Source organism: Ictidomys tridecemlineatus, chromosome 3 (assembly GCF_052094955.1).
Source record: "Ictidomys tridecemlineatus isolate mIctTri1 chromosome 3, mIctTri1.hap1, whole genome shotgun sequence".
Classification (NCBI taxonomy): Eukaryota; Metazoa; Chordata; class Mammalia; order Rodentia; family Sciuridae; genus Ictidomys; species Ictidomys tridecemlineatus.
This window is the reverse complement of record NC_135479.1, coordinates 3,751,519-3,766,479: the sequence shown is the minus strand read 5'-3', so window position 1 is coordinate 3,766,479 and position 14,961 is coordinate 3,751,519. Positions and strand designations below refer to the sequence as shown.

The window sequence follows — 14,961 nt, the reverse complement described above, 5'->3', positions numbered from 1 at the left end:
ATGGTGAGGGCGGCCCCAGAAGGGTGATGGACTAGAGCCTCTACTTTCCCACAGGTGAGGGCTGAGCCTGGGACTCTCCTGGGGAGGGAGCAGCGAGCAGGCCCGTCTCTGGCAGGAGACGCACAACGCCTGGCTTCCCCTTTTGGGCTGTTAACAGAAATCAGAAGTGGGCCCTGAGAGTTTCAAAATCTCAAGCACAAACCGACAGGGCCCCACTAACAGGGTCTGAGCCACAAGTATTCATGAGCACCCTCACAGGTGGGGCAAAGCAAAGTCCCCTGACACTGGGGACTTGGGTAGGTGTGTGGCCCAGACCTAGTAAGAACATTCCAGCTCCAGTGGACCCTGGCCTCCAAAGGAGCCACCCACAGCCTGCTCTCCAGGCAGCTGAGCCATCTTCTTGGCTCCTGAACTACCAAGTGTCTTGTCTTCAAATGAAACCTGGCCTCTCAGCCCCAGCACATCACGCTTTTCCAACCTGGGACCCAGGCTCCTTCACCCATTTTTGTCCTGAAACCAGCCAGCCAGCCAAGCAGGCAGATTAGGACACACTCCGTGGTCAGAGGTAAGCAGGACAGACCGAGGGGGACTCCCCTCCCTGTCATGTGAGAGCTGTCTCCACAACCCTGGGGGCTAGGCGGAGATGACTTCAGCCACTGGTGACTTTTTTTGGCTGCGCTGGGTAAGCACCAGGGCCTTGTGCACTCCACCACTGAGCCACACCCAGCCCCCAACTAGTGGGTCTTAATGGTATTTATTTACACTCTGATGAAAAAATGCATGGCCCCCTCCCTCCCTCCCTCTCTAAGAAACAAGCCCCTGGGGTCTGAGCCCCAGCTGGCTCATGACACTGGAAGGGCTTTCAGCCCAAAGTGCAGCAGTGGTCAGCAGTGCAGGTGATCCTCAGGAGCAGCCGGGGGCTCTGTGGGGATGGGCTGAAGTGTGGTGCAAACTTCCCAAGGAGAACAGAAACCTGCGGTGACGGCACCAAGGAGGAAGCCAGCCCACAGCACCCATGTCACAACAGCATGCCACTCTGTCCCCAGCTGCAGCAGCCAGACCCCAAACCACCAGACACGCAGGCTCCAGCCCAGGGAAGACCTTCCCAGCAGCTGGGAGAACTGAGAAAGGGCCCAAGGAGGGAAGCTGTGACAGCAGACCAGGCCCAGCGAGGACTGTCCCATGGCAAGCCCCACAGGCAGACCCTCCTGCCCTCCCCAGGCTCCTCAGAAGGCCACCCCGCGCAGGGGCAGCAGCAGGGCCGCGGGCAGGTCCTGGGCCTCAGTTGGTGGGGCTGCACTGCAGGACCTGCTGCGGGGCAAAGAGCTTCCGGACAGCGGCGGCCTCCCCAGCCCTCCCCAGTGCCGGGCAGTTCTCCTTGTTGTCCTGCCCCGCAGGCTGCACCGAGGACTTCTTGAAGTAGCAGAGGCGACACACGGAGTGGTACTTGTCTGCTCCTCCGATCACCTCCACCTGGCAGCAGGGACCAGAAAGGGTTGAGAGGAGGGGTTGGGACAGGGAGGGGGCGGTCCCACGCCCTCCACGCCCTCCCCGCCCCGCAGCAGGGGGCGGGCGCTACCTCCTTCTCCAGGCCCAGCCTCTTGGTGTAGGCGGCTTCCCGGAAGCACTCCATGCACACAGCCGTCAGCTTCACCACGCTCTCGGCCAGGGGCACCAGGTTCAGGATGGCACCAAACGCCTGCGACACGGAAGCGCTCAGCCACCTGCCAGGTGCGCGTCGAGGCTCCACCCTTTGACCCGCAGCACTGGGGCCAGGGACTTCGCCCTGACCTACTGTCCCCAAGTGCCACACCCCGAGGACCCTCTGCCAACGCGGGGCACCTGCGGCAGCAGAAGCAGCACGGCTGGGCAGACCGGCTCTGTGCCCTGTGTCCGCCGAGGCCCTCTCCCCACTCGTCCCACCCGAGACCCGGCCAGGCCGCACCTTCCTCTGGAAAGTCCCGTCCAGCGCCGCCACGATCACCGTCTTGCCGGCGTTGGCCATGGTCTCACAGAACTCCACGATGTCAGGGAACTGGGGGGACACGGAGAATGAGCTCGGGCCAAGCAGGGCCGCCTCAGCCAGTACTCTCTCCAGGGTCCCCAGGGCAGGGGACCAGGTCACCCACACGCCCACCCACTGCCCAGCCCCCTCCACAGCAAAGCAGCAGCCGGGTACCAGTACCTGGCCCTGGACTGCTGCACCTGGAAGGGGCATCTCCACAGTCCTTCCCTCATGGTCCTCAGAAGGACCCAGCCCTGCCAACACCTTGCTCTTGGACTCCTGGCCTCCAGAACCATCAGAGAATCAAGCTACTGCGCTGTTTGAGGTCCGGAGGGGGCTCCAGGAGTGCAGGTCATGCTTACCATGGACCTGCAAGGGATGAGCCAGCCGGGCAGCAAGGAGCCCGCCAGGGACAAGCCTGCCCACTGGGTTCAGTTTCTGCATCTCTGGGGAACCTGCAGCCAGCCAGCCCTTCCTTATTTTTGGTAACTGGGTCCTGAGCCCAGAAGGGCTTAACCACTGAGTCACATCCCCTGCCCTTTTATAATTTTTTATTTTGAGACAGGATCTCACTAAATTGCTTAGGGGCCTCACTAAATTATTGAGGCTGGCCTCAAACTTGGCATCCTCCTGCCTCAGCCTCCTGAGTCCCTGGGATCACAGGCGGATGGATCCCACCCAGCTCAGCCCACCATTTCTGAGAATCTGGATGGGGGAGGGATTAGGAGTCTGGAGGTGGGTTTTCATATTCTTCCACACCTGCCAAGAGTTGGGTGCTCACAGCAGGGCTGGAGCGGACCCTGGCACAGTAGGGCACTGGCACCCAAGGCTCAGGGCAAGGGCCACAAAGGACAGCAGTGGAGAACATGACAAAGAGAAAAAAGCCAAAAGTCCCCGAATGGCAAAAGACTGAATGAAACGCCAGAGACAAACACCAGGCAGGTGAACAGGAGAGACTCACTCAGCTGCTGCACCTCCACCACCACCAGCAGCAGGAGAGTGAAATGGGGGACCTAAAAAGGCAGCTCCCGAGAGAAATGAATACAGATGACCAAGAAACCCGGGAAGTGCCAGCCACGCTGGCCGTCAGCACTGGGAAGCACCGCGGGGGGCCTGCGCACACACCCAGAGGCCCGGCAGGTCCGCCTGTCCTCTGCTCTCCAGGCCACCCTCCAACTCTTGATTCTTTCCAGGTTTAAGGTCCAGGCCTTGGCCAGCAGCTGGCCTGCAGCCACCTAAGCTGCGGCTCCACCCTGATGGCTCTAGTCACACCTCGATCCCCAGACAGCCACAGGCTGGGCCTTCCCCACGGCTGGGCACCCGGGCTCCTTAGGCCCTCTCTGGCCATCCCCAGAGGGCATGTCCTGCCTTAACTCTCCATGCCCCTGAAGGCCCTGTCCCCTCACTTCCTCACCGCGGTCACCATCTGACGAGTGTAAGCTCAGGCAGGGGCTGCGGCTTGTGTCCTCAGCACCCAGTGCTGCTGCCCCACAGGACGAGCTTAGGAACCGAGTGAGACTGGCGTCTTGGCCCAGCGACACACACAACGGTCACAGCTTGTGACACGAACCCTCTGTAGAACTACGTGCCCTGAAGATCAGAAGGATCTAGGTCAACATGTCTTCTTCTTTTCTGGGCGGTGAGAGAAAGGGCCCTCAGCAGCCAGAAACTGGCCTGGCACTTAGAGGACCCTGGTGGTGGCCACAGTCAGTTTTTTGGGGGACTGGGGATGGAACCCAGGGGCACTCCACTGCTGCGCCACACTTCAACCCTTTTTATTTTATTTTGAGACAGGATCTAGCTAAATTGCCCAGCCGGACCTGGAATTTGTGATCCTCCTGGCTCAGCTTTCCAAGCTGCTGGCATCACAGGTGTGACCGGCCACCTAGCTAAACAGTTGATATTAGGAGCCAAAATTAGGCAAGGCCACTCTGCCCAGGATGAAGGAGACAGACAAGACCCCGCCCCAGCCCTGTCTGAGCAGACAAAACACTATCTCAGCCAGAAAGCAGTGGACGCCCAGCAACTCACCACACACCACAGCTCGGGATATGAACCCACAGAGACCAGAAGGGCACTGGGGCCAACCTAGCCACACAGTGGTGGCCTCCTTCCACACACCCTCGCCTCAGCTTCCCGAGGGCACCTGCTCAACGTCAAAGCCCTCCTCCAGAGGAACCCCAGGGACCCCAGGTCCCCACCCACAGCAGGCAGGAGAGCCGGGCCGTCAGCCCGAGCGCTGTTCCTGGTGGTCTCCGGCTGGAAGACACCCACACAGCAAACGACGGACTCCCATGTGTGTGCTTCACTTTTCCTAGATTAAGCCTGTTGTGTGTGGCAAATAGAAATAAAACACACAGCGATGACAAACAGAAACGGTCTCCATATTGCCACGCGGTGCCACGGGCCCTGTGAGCGCAGCACCCTGGCTGGGGCTTCAGCAGACTCACTGCCCTCCACAACCACGGGAAGGTCGTGGGCGGGGGGAGGGCCCTTTTGGTCCTGCTTCACCACAGGAAGCCCCTGGACTTCTGTGGAGAACCAGGGCCCAGCGGCTGGGCAGTCTGGACATGTTTTCCTTTTGTTTGTTTATTTCTGTGGCCCCGTGGTGCTAGAGGAGCACTGAGCGCGGAGCTAGTCTCTGCCCTGGTGACGGATTTACACTGGGTGTGATAATTCCTCAAGAGCTGGAATCCAGGCTCTGGAACCCCAGGAGAGCTTCCCAGAGCTGACTCCCGGTCCTCAGGTCCATTCTGAGAACACGGCTGGAGGGGACAGGGAACGTCCACCCTCTGTCCAAACCCAGCTCACCTTCTTGCCGGGAATCACTGTGCTCAAAAGCACATCGAGGATCTGAAATGTGCCTGGCATGCCCAAGGCGGGTGGGCAGATGCCAGCTCCCAGAGGTCAGGAACCCAGAGTGGGCATCGGCAGCTCTGTGTCCGTCTCAGAGAGGAGAGGCCCCACATGTGTGGGTAGGGAGCCTGTGACTTACCAACCAGCCCAGCTTCTCCCTCCAGGGAACAGAGCAGGCTCTGCCTGGTTGACGGGCCCTGCTCAAGCTGTAGGTCAGCAGAGGTGACATAAGTGACTTCTAGACTGGCCCATGAAAACCCACACCCAAAGTGTGTTCTGGATTTTCCTTTCCATTCTGAACGGGACCCCCCTGTGACAGTGGCCAGCCCCATGGGCAGGTTCTCCATCAATCGAGTTGGAGTCACATAGGACCACGTGAGAAATAAGTTCCGATTGTGTGTCACTCTTTTATCAAATCACCATGGGGCATACCTTGACTTTATTCCATCTTTACTGGACGATTAAAAAAAGAAATGTGTGGGCTGGGGCTGTGGCTCAGTGGTAGAGCACTTGCCTAGAACACATGAGGCCCTGGGTTCAATCCTCAGCACCATATAGAAATAAATAGTTAAGAATATCGTGTCCATCTGCAACTAAAAAAAAAAAAAAAAAAAAGTCAGCCTGTAATCCCAGTGATTTGGGAGGCTGAGGCAGGAGGATAGAGAGTTCAAAGCCACCTCAGCAACTTAGCAAGGCACTTAGCGGGCTGGGGTTGTGGCTCAAGCGGTAGCGTGCTCGCCTGGCATGCGTGCAGCCCGGATTCGATCCTCAGCACCACATACAAACAAAGGTGTTGTGTCCGCCAAAAACTAAAAAATAAATATTAAAATTCTCTCTCTCTAAAAAAAAAAAATCACAAATGTTGAATATGATTGAATAGCTTTGGGTCATCTATCTAAACTAATAGAAGACTTCCTTTATAAAAAAAAAAAAAAAAAGGCACTTAGCAACTCAGCGAGACCCTGTCTCTGAATAAAATATAAAAAAGGGCTGGGGAAGTTTGATTGAACCCCTGGGTTCAATCGCTGGTCCATCCTGGGGATTGGAAGAACAATGTCCATCCTGCTCAGCCTCTGTTACTTGGGGTGCATTTGTCGTCGTAGCTTTCACTGCCCTCCCTAATGGACTGGAGGTGAAATCAAACCCGCCTAGGGGATAAACTAAGCCCCATTGAGGGCGGGCTTCAGCTTCATTCATCCAAGATAAACCTGCAACAACAAAACCCCAAAGCACAGGTCAGGAACCGAGACCAAGGACAGCCTGCAAACTCCACCAGGGAACATGCTTCTGAAGCAACAGAAACGCAGTCAGCCGGAGAGACTAACCCGAGACTTTTCAGACGGACTATAGAAGAACAAGGGATTCAAGGCAAAACCAAAAGAGTAGATTGTTAAGCTTCCTCTGGACACTCTGTTCTCCAAGACCAGCCAGGTGCCAACAGCCTTTCCGCGGAACATGGCGGTGCCACACCTTGCAAAACAGCAAGGCTGACCGGCCAGGCGCTGGCCACCCAGCCCAAACCAGGAGCCAGACACGTTTTCACCTTCCCACCCACACATCCTGGCTGCAAGAACTGCCAACGGACACGCTTCAGCAGGGAGAAAGATCAACCCCCAGGAACAAGCAGAAGAGACAAGGAGCCAAACAACACTCCCCACACACAGTGTTAGAAATCTAATCTGTTTTGTTCACTAAACTATTTTTAAGGGCTAAAAAAACCCCTATATGACCGTGACGTGGAAGCCAGTGAGGGAATTCAAGGTATTCTGACACGAGTCGAGGCACGTTGGCCTCGTTACTGCAGAGAACCTCCAAGCCAGCGCGGGGAGGGGAGGCTGGGACGGGACACTTACGAACTGCCCCTCGTCGATGCCGATGACAGCCGCACCCAGGGCCTCCTGGGCCGTGTCCCGCAGCAGGCAGGCCGGCAGAGCATCCATGGTGTTCCTGGCAAGGGGAAGCCAGGGTGAGCAAGGCCGAGGGAGGGGCCTGGGACCAGATATGTGTGTGTGTGGCCCTCGTCTGGCACCCCCGCCTGCAGGGCAGCCCCGCCGCCTGGCAGAGCTCTAGAAAGCCAGCGATTAGGGGAACAGCTCTGGGAGAATACAGGACCCTGTTCAGAAGAGCGTCTGTCTACACAAGTCATCTCAAAGTCCAAGATGAGCCTGCGAAGCCCTTCTCTCCGGTGCCCTGGGGTGGGGGACAGACAAGGCCAACTTTGGTTTTTGTCTGTTTGCAGTACCGGGATGGAATCCAGGGCCTCATGCATGCTGGGCAAGCACTCTACCACTGAGCCAGCCCAGGGGAGACTTCTCCATCAGGGATAACACCCACAATAGCTTTGGGGCCAACAAAATGTTTTCATTTCTTTTAAAATTCAGAATAGTCGGGTGTGGTGTTGCACGCCTATGATCCCAGCCACTTGGGAGGCTGAGACAGGAGGATCCTGAGTTCAAAGCCAGCCTCAGCAATAGCGAGGTGCTAAGCAACTCAGTGAGACCCTGTCTCTAATAAAATACAAAAAAGGGCTGGGGAAGTGGCTCAGTGGTGGAGTGTCCATGAGCTTCACTCCCTCGTACTGCCCTCCCCCCCCAAAAAAAAAAAAAAAAAAGAAAATACAATTCAAATTTTCAAATATGTGAAAATTTTCAAATTTTCACATAGGAGCTAGGGGTGTAGTTCAGTGGCAGAGCACATGTCCAGCATATGCAAGACCTCAATCCACAGCACCAAAAAAAAAAGTATTTTCTTTTGGAGGAAAGGGCCCACAAATGCCATGTGGCCCTGGGCAGCCCATAAGCACCAACTCAGGCTAAGAGGTAAGCAGTAGGGCAGTGACCCACAGCTCCCTCCCTCTGGCACCTCCAGAAAACTAAGGAGCCCTCCAGGAGCACATGGTTCCTCCCTGGCAGAGCCAGGCTGATCCCAGGCTTGGAGTGTGGACCTGCTGTCATCCGGCTGGGAGGATCCCACCCAGCCGTGCTATGAGAGGCATGTGTGGGAATGTTCCAGTGCCACCTCCCATCCCCCTAGCAGGCCATTTCAGGAATGGAAAGTGGTGCCCTGTCCTCTGCCTTTCCAAATAGTGTCTATGTTTTTCTACAATGTTGTTTTCTTCTGTTCCCATTTCTGCCTAATCTTCTGAACTAGACTTCAGAGAGGGTAGTTTCCTGAAGGCTCAGCAGTTTGTAGCTGTATTTGTAAAAAATAAAGTACTTCATGACTACTACTTAGTTATTATCTTTCAATAATAACAGTCAAGATCTGGGAAGAACATGAAACAACATTTTGTGCATTTCAAATTCCCTCTTCCTGGGCTGGGGCTAGGGCTCAGTGGTAGAGCACTTGCCTAGCATGTGTGAGGCACTGGGTTCGATTCTCAGCACCACACATGAATATGGAAAAAAAGTGAAAATAAATAAATTCCCTCTTCCCTCTCCAAGCACACAAGACCAGAGAGAGGACAGGAGCAAGCCAGCTATGGCTTCGACCAGGGTAGTATCTCTCCTGTGAGAGTGACTTGTGACCCCTGGCAGGGCTCTGTGATCTGACCTGTCTGGAAGGTACATGTGGCAATTGCCCATCACCGCCCCTGCTTTCACTGTCCTTCTGGATGCTCACCCCATCCCGGCAGTGGACACCATGGTTACGAACCACCAGGAAACAAACATGGAGGAGTACGCGACCACATCAGCTAGCCTGGCCTGGCCAGAAGGGTTGCTTGAACCCTGGCACTCGCTCTAGGCTGGGCCACCACTCCCTCCACGCCACCTCCCACCCCAGGCTGTGCCCTGGGCAGCTCTGTTCTTCAGACAGCCAAGAGCGACCTGGGGATGTGGGCCCAGGACGCACATGTGGCTCAGCACAGCTGTCACTGGGTCAGTTCCAGAGGACTGGGGAAGGGTGCCTCTGGCTCACAATACCAGCCCTGCTGTGCGCCAAGGAACTAAATTTAACCTCGGCCCTGAGGTTGTAGGCGGAAATGTTCGCAGGATTTAGGCAGATAAACATAACACCCGGAAGTGTCAAGGCCACAAGATGATAGGGAGCCAGCGAAGGACAGATGACCAAAACACGAAACAAGAATCAATGCACAGGCCAAACAAAACCCGAGTTCAGCCTCTGCACTGATGCAAGCTCTAGATCAGGGTTTCCCAATGTTGGGCACAATGGTCATTTGGGGCCTGGTTTTTCTGGGTGGCAGGGGCTGTCCTGGACAACACAGGATGTTTGGCAGCATTCTTGACCTCTACCCATCACAGGCTAGAAGCATCCCATCCCTCTTCAGCGGTGACAACTAAGGATGTCTCTAGATATTGTCAAACGGTCTGGGGGTGGGGCAGGAATCTCTTCACCACTGCTGAGAACCACTGGCCCCAGGCCTAGGCCACCTTGCCAGGCACCCTGGAGGGCATGCCAACTTGAAAGCCAAGAATCAGAGTTACTAACAATCCCTGCTAAACAAAGCTGCAGTGTGTTCTGCGCCTTGGGATTTTCCAGGACAGGATCAGAGGGAGCAGTGACTGACCGGTCGTGAGTGGAGAAGCTGTTGCTGTAGCGGGTGTCTTTGGCATATTTGATGACAAGGCACTTGTACTGGGCGATCTGGAAGCGCCGGACTCGCCTCATCAGCTCCGTGCTGCAAGAGTAGAAGGTCAGGAAAGGCCAGCCTGCAAGGCAGCTCCCCATCGCCCTCTTGTGGCGCACAGCCTGAATCCCACCACTGTCCAAGAGCAGAGCGTGGGAAGAAAGGGCAGGGAGTCCACGGAGACACCGAGACCAGCCCACAGGGGGTGCTGGGCATTACTTTGGAGCCCGGCTATCAGTAACACCCGCAGGGGGCTGGAGGCCAGAGTGCTCCGTGGGTAGGGTGGCCAGGAACGGTGCCCAGCCAAATGGTCCCAGGAAGGACTGGAGGTGCAAGGTTCTTAGGGATACTGTGGAGACTGTGGGCAGAGGCTGGCTGCATTCCAGGGTCATCTTACCCCAGAGCTATTCAGAGTGAACACAGGGCTTTTCTGAGTTAACTTTGCAAAGACTTTTTGTGCAACAGCTCTTGCTTCTGGGAAAGAATTCCGACCCCGGGCTCCACCCTCTAGCAAAAGCTTGGGAATGGTCCCTTGCCTGGGGGAGCAAGGCTCCTAGGCTTCAGATCACGCGGAGCAGGAAGTTTCTTTGGCCACATAAGGAAACAGCTATAGAGTGGGGGCGTCCAGACACTCATTGCCTGGCCACAACTGGACGCTCTTGTGAGGACATAGAGGGGTAGGTGCTAAGCTGTGGCCAGCTGTGGCCGGCTGCAGGAAGGCTTGACCTGGCGGGCGGGCGCAGGCTTCCTCTGGGACCGGATTCCAGGGAGGACAGGAATGCGGGCGGGAAGGTGCAGGCCAGGCGGTGCAAGCTGCTCTGGAGGGGACCTTCGAGAGGGGCGGCCGGCCGGGGTCGCGGGGGTCCCAGGGAAAAGGTCAGCCCACCCCGAAGGACTATTACCTTTTTCCCGAGAACATGGGCCCGAGAATCACCTAGGAGGTAAGGAGAAGTCATTGTGGCCCGCTCCACGCGGGCACCACGGCCCCGACCCCCGCATCCCCCGGCCCCGCACCTGGATCTGCCCCCGAGTCTTGCTGGGGGAGCCGGGCAGCACGGTGGGTAGGTTGACACAGCTCATGGCGGCTCGGAGACCCCTCCAACAGGCAGCTGCACTCCCACTACACCCCGCAGGTTCCCGCCGATTCGGCGCCCATACCTTTAAACTGCGCACTGGCCAATCAGGAGCCTGCGCCACCAGCGCAGCCAATCAGCGCCCGGCGGAGCCGGCGGGAGAGAGAACCTCAGTAAGTAACTCAAGAATTGGGCCCCGCGGGGCGGGAACAGGGCGGTGGGCGGGGAGGGGCGTGGCCTGGCCGGAGCCCCGCCCCGCTGCAGGGGGCACTCGCGGGCCGCGGGTCTTTCGTCTGCGGACTGCGGCATGGACCGGGCGGGCGTGGGTGGCGGCCGCGAGGCCGCCTGGAGGAAGCTGTCTGCGGAGGTAGGCGGGCCGAGGGGCGGCCGGGCCGCGGGGTGCGCCCGGAGACGGGCTGGGAGTCCGAGGAGGGCCCGGGAAGCCGTCGGCAGGTTCTCGGTAGCCCAGGCCCGGGTCCCGCCGGGTCAGACTCCTAGGCCGGCGGGAGGCGGGAGCGCCGAGTCGGACTTAGATCTGAGTCTGCGCAAGGGTCAGGTCAGGGTCGGGGTCAGTGCCTGTGAACCCCCAGAAGGGGCCGGGTGGCACCGCGGCTGGTGTGAGGTTAGAGGAGACCTGCCCAGCACGGTGAGTGGCTTTCCTGCATAGTGTGCTCCTCTACCAGTGCGGTAACCGAGGCCAGCGACTGTCCTGCCCAGGGAGCAGTAGCCAGCACGTGATGAAGCTCAGATGGCGTTTGACGCTAGGTCCTTCTGTGAGGACACTGTCCTCAGGTTTCCCACGACTGTGGCTTTGAGCCCTTTCTCCAAACCTGGTTCCTTGTTACCTTCTGCATCAAGTCTGGACGTCTTGGCCCTATGTTCAAGACCCTCTGGCTTCTAGCCCCAGCTCTCCAGCCTCCCCTCTGCTCTAGTCTTCTGGCCAGGCAGCATGTACAAACTGACCTTTTGTTCCCTCCTCACCTCCGTCCCTTTGACTGCGGGTCAGCCTCCCACCAGCATTGCCCTCTGTCGCTCTGTCGGAGGCCGCCCTGAACAGGAGCTTTGCGCATATCTCTTGTGTAAAGAGGTACTGCACTGGCATTGCACCCACTGCGGTGCATGTGGGCTTACCTCTGCGGCTACAAGAGGTGCAGCTCTGGGAGTGGACATCAACTCATGGGAGTGAGTTACACCCTCCTGTTTGTTGTAATACTGCCCCTTGCCCTTTTTTGGATGGAACATTCCATCAAATGGCTCCCCTCAATAAATTGGGCTTTGGAACATGCTCCAGCGCACTCTCTCTCTCTCTCCTGCCTCTCTTGTTTTTCTCTTGCCCCCCTTGTGGGAGCTTACATCTGAAGGGGAGAAGCCGTCTGAATTGCCCAAGAAAAAGGTACTTTCTCTGTATGTCTGTGTGATTATTTTGTGCCAGCCCAAGTTTACCCGAGTGACCCGGTTCAGTGGCCCGAGCTGGATGGGGAGGTGAGCTCCATTTCAGCAGTAGACACCCTGCTGCCTGGCCTCTGTGGTCTCAGTTGCTGGAGGAGTGGGACCCATGGTGCCATTAACTGGACACCTTTATGGGACTGCATCTCCCCACGGGGCTGTCAGCCAGCTAAAGGCACAGCTGTCCCCAGGGGATCCAGACCATGGATCCTAGGGTGTCTTCACTGCTTGAAGCACTAATGGGGCAGTAGTGGAGGAGTGAGGAGCAGTGGGGGGAGCCTGAGGAGTGGGAGGGGTGGGGGACACATTCAGTTGAGAACAAGGGTCTCATGGAGTCTGTCTGTCCTATAGGAGCTGGAGAACCAGTATGCGCCCAGCAGATGGGTCATCCGAATGGGAGCAGAGGAAGCCCTGAGGACCTATAAGCAGATAGGAATTGAGGGTACCATATTGTCTCTCTACAGCTGCCTTGGGTGGCCGTTAGCATGTGGGCAGTGGTTTGGTATACTGGGGGAAGGGAGGAGCCGAACCCCAGAGTCTCGAGGGGCACTTCCCAAACACCAGGCATTGGATAGGGGGCAGGTGCCCAGACCCTCACTGCAGGGTGGGTGGAGGCAGGAGCAGCCCAGGTGAGGGCAATGGCTCTGTTGAGCATACTTGGCCTCCCTTCCTGCTCAGCCAACTGTCGTAGGCCCTAAAGTTCACATGCCACGGTTGGCACAGGGAGGTGAGGTGAAAAAAGGAAGGCTCCTACCCCACTGTTGGGCCGGTAGTATTTATTTATAAAAAGCAACAAGCCTTTTTCTTCTTGAAAGAAATCAGGGTGTGTGGGCTGGGGTCGTTGCTCAGCAGCAGAGCGCTTGCCTAGCACGTGAGGCCCTGGGTTCGATCCTCAGCACCACATAAAAACAAATAAATAAATAAAATAAAGGTATTGTGTCCAATTACAACTAAAAAATAAATATATATAAAAAAAGAAATCAGGGTGTGTCAAAATGAAAAATAGAAAGGGCCGGGATGTGGCTCAGTAATAGCACAGCCCTAGGTTCAATCCCCAGTACTGCAAATCAATCAATAAATGAGGGTGGGAACCTGTACACACGTGAGTGTCCCCGTGGACCCTGTCTGCCCTGTGCCTGCATAGTGCTGGGCTAGGAAGCCAACGTAGCGGATTCATGCTGGGCAGGGGCAGCCCAAGAGGAAGCATGGCCCGGAGGCATGGCTGCTCAGTGTGGTAAACTGGACTTTGGCAAACCTGCCTGTTCCTGCAGCTGGCCGCAACCTTTGGCAGGATTCTCTCTGCCTTACGGAGGCAGCTATCTGGGATCCCAGGGTGGGTGGTTTTCCAGACTGAAATAACCAGGCGGAGAATCGTGCTTCTGGGGAGTTTGTTCCATACATTCCATCCTCCTCCCTGTCTGTCCTCAGCTTCCTGGGCACATCAGGGTCCTTCACTTCGCCTCACACACACCAGCTCTGTGCTGTATGTACCTCAGTTTGCGCAGTGAGAGAGAGAGAGAGAGTGTGTGTGTGTGTGTGTGTGTGTGTGTGTGTGTGTGTGTGTGTGTGAAAGAGAGAGAGAGAGAGTGTGTGACTTGATAAGACCTGTTCGCCTGTCTTAATGGCCTGCAGGGATAAAAGAGTTGGCCCTACTGAGAACGGGGTAGGATGTCAAAAGCCAGAGCTAAGCGGAGTGCTGTGCCAGTGATCAGAAACAGCAGGTCTCTCCACAAGCCCTGGGGGGCTGTACCTTGACAAGCTCTTGCTCCCCTTCCTCTTCCAAGGCTCCAGTAGACCCCGCAGAGCTGTGGGTAGGACTAACCCACTTCACAGATGCAGATCCCGAGCCCATGAACAGGTGTGGCGTGTACAGCAGGCTTGTGCATGTGCTGGGTTGCAGCCTGTCTTTATTTTTAAAAAAGAAACAAGATCTTGCTATGTTACTCAAGCTGCTCTTGAACTCCTGGGCTCAAGGATCCCCGACTCAGTATCCTGAGTGGCTAGGACTCCATATGTGGGCTATGCAGTGCTGGGGGTTGAACTCGGGCCTTGCTCGTGTTAGGCAAGCACTCTACCTCTGAGCCACATCCTTGGCTCCTAAAATTTTGATAGGTTATTTGGTGTGGGGTTTCCTATTGCTAGGGATTGAAGTTGGGGGCACTGTACCACTCCAGCCCTTTTTATTTTTTATTTTGAGACAGGGTCTCACTAAATTGCTGAGGCTAGCCTCAAATTTGGCAATCCTCTTGTCTTCACCTCTCCAATTGCTGTGATTACAGGTGTGTGCTCCTGTGCCTGACAAGGGACTTTTTGATTTTTAATAAGTATTTTATTAAGCCCATAATCCTAGTATGCTGAAGGCTAAGACAGGAGGATCACAAGTTCAAGCCCAGCCTGGGCAACTTAATGAGACCTTGTCTCAAAAATTTAAAAAGGGCTGAGGATATTGCTCAGTGGTGCAATACTCCTGGACTCAGTCTCCAGAACCTCACACACACAAAAAGTATTATATTAGAATATTGACCTTGATTACTGAGTTCGGTAGTCTCACCCCCTGCTTAAATTTGGTGCCTGAGACAAGAGGTTGAATGACTTACCCAAGCTGATACAGCCAGTGACGGGGCCCCTTCCCCAAGCCAAGCTTCCCGTCAGAGTAGGGCACATAGACAAGGGGTGGTGTTGGTCAGGCATGTTAGCTGAGTGCCCAGCCCCAGAAATCAGGTTCCCAGATTTCAGTGCAGTCTGTGGGACTCAGAGGCTGCCTCATTGGAATCAAACTTCCAGGAGATGGAAGGAGGATATAAAGCAGATGATATTGGGGAAATGGTGAAAAATAAAGTCTTCCGTCCCAGAAAAACCTCTCCACAAACACAGAAGAAAATAAGAAGGTTTATTATTGAGTAAGGTTTCAACCCCCCTTCACTAGGACTCCCTGCAGGTGATCCACCAAAGAGACTGCAGATCCCGGGTGAAACCCCATCCTCCCAGAGCCA

The 14,961-nt window shown here is 56.1% G+C and overlaps 2 protein-coding genes across 8 annotated transcripts in view; one reads left to right on the top strand and one right to left on the bottom strand.

Annotated features, from left to right (window-relative positions):
• Positions 1-735: 735 nt before the first annotated feature.
• Tk1 (thymidine kinase 1) overlaps positions 736-14,961 on the bottom strand; it is a 27,774-nt gene continuing 13,548 nt past the window's right edge. The window contains exons 1-7 of one of the 3 annotated variants that reach the window (XM_040268391.2): positions 10,608-10,725; positions 10,352-10,383; positions 9,390-9,500; positions 6,715-6,808; positions 1,946-2,035; positions 1,580-1,699; positions 736-1,473 (exon numbers count right to left, since the gene is read on the bottom strand). In XM_040268391.2, the coding sequence (XP_040124325.1) occupies positions 1,282-1,473; positions 1,580-1,699; positions 1,946-2,035; positions 6,715-6,808; positions 9,390-9,500; positions 10,352-10,368 (624 nt within the window). In that variant the 5' untranslated portion in view covers positions 10,369-10,383; positions 10,608-10,725 and the 3' untranslated portion in view covers positions 736-1,281. The other 2 variants (XM_005332615.5, XM_040268392.2) reach the window with 2 other exon arrangements.
• Afmid (arylformamidase) overlaps positions 10,734-14,961 on the top strand; it is a 10,628-nt gene continuing 6,400 nt past the window's right edge. For 2 of the 5 annotated variants that reach the window (XM_078041569.1, XM_078041568.1), the window contains exons 1-2: positions 10,896-11,915; positions 12,320-12,410. In XM_078041569.1, coding sequence (XP_077897695.1) covers positions 11,805-11,915; positions 12,320-12,410 — 202 coding nt within the window. In that variant the 5' untranslated portion in view covers positions 10,896-11,804. The other 3 variants (XM_021731259.3, XM_005332616.5, XM_078041570.1) reach the window with 3 other exon arrangements.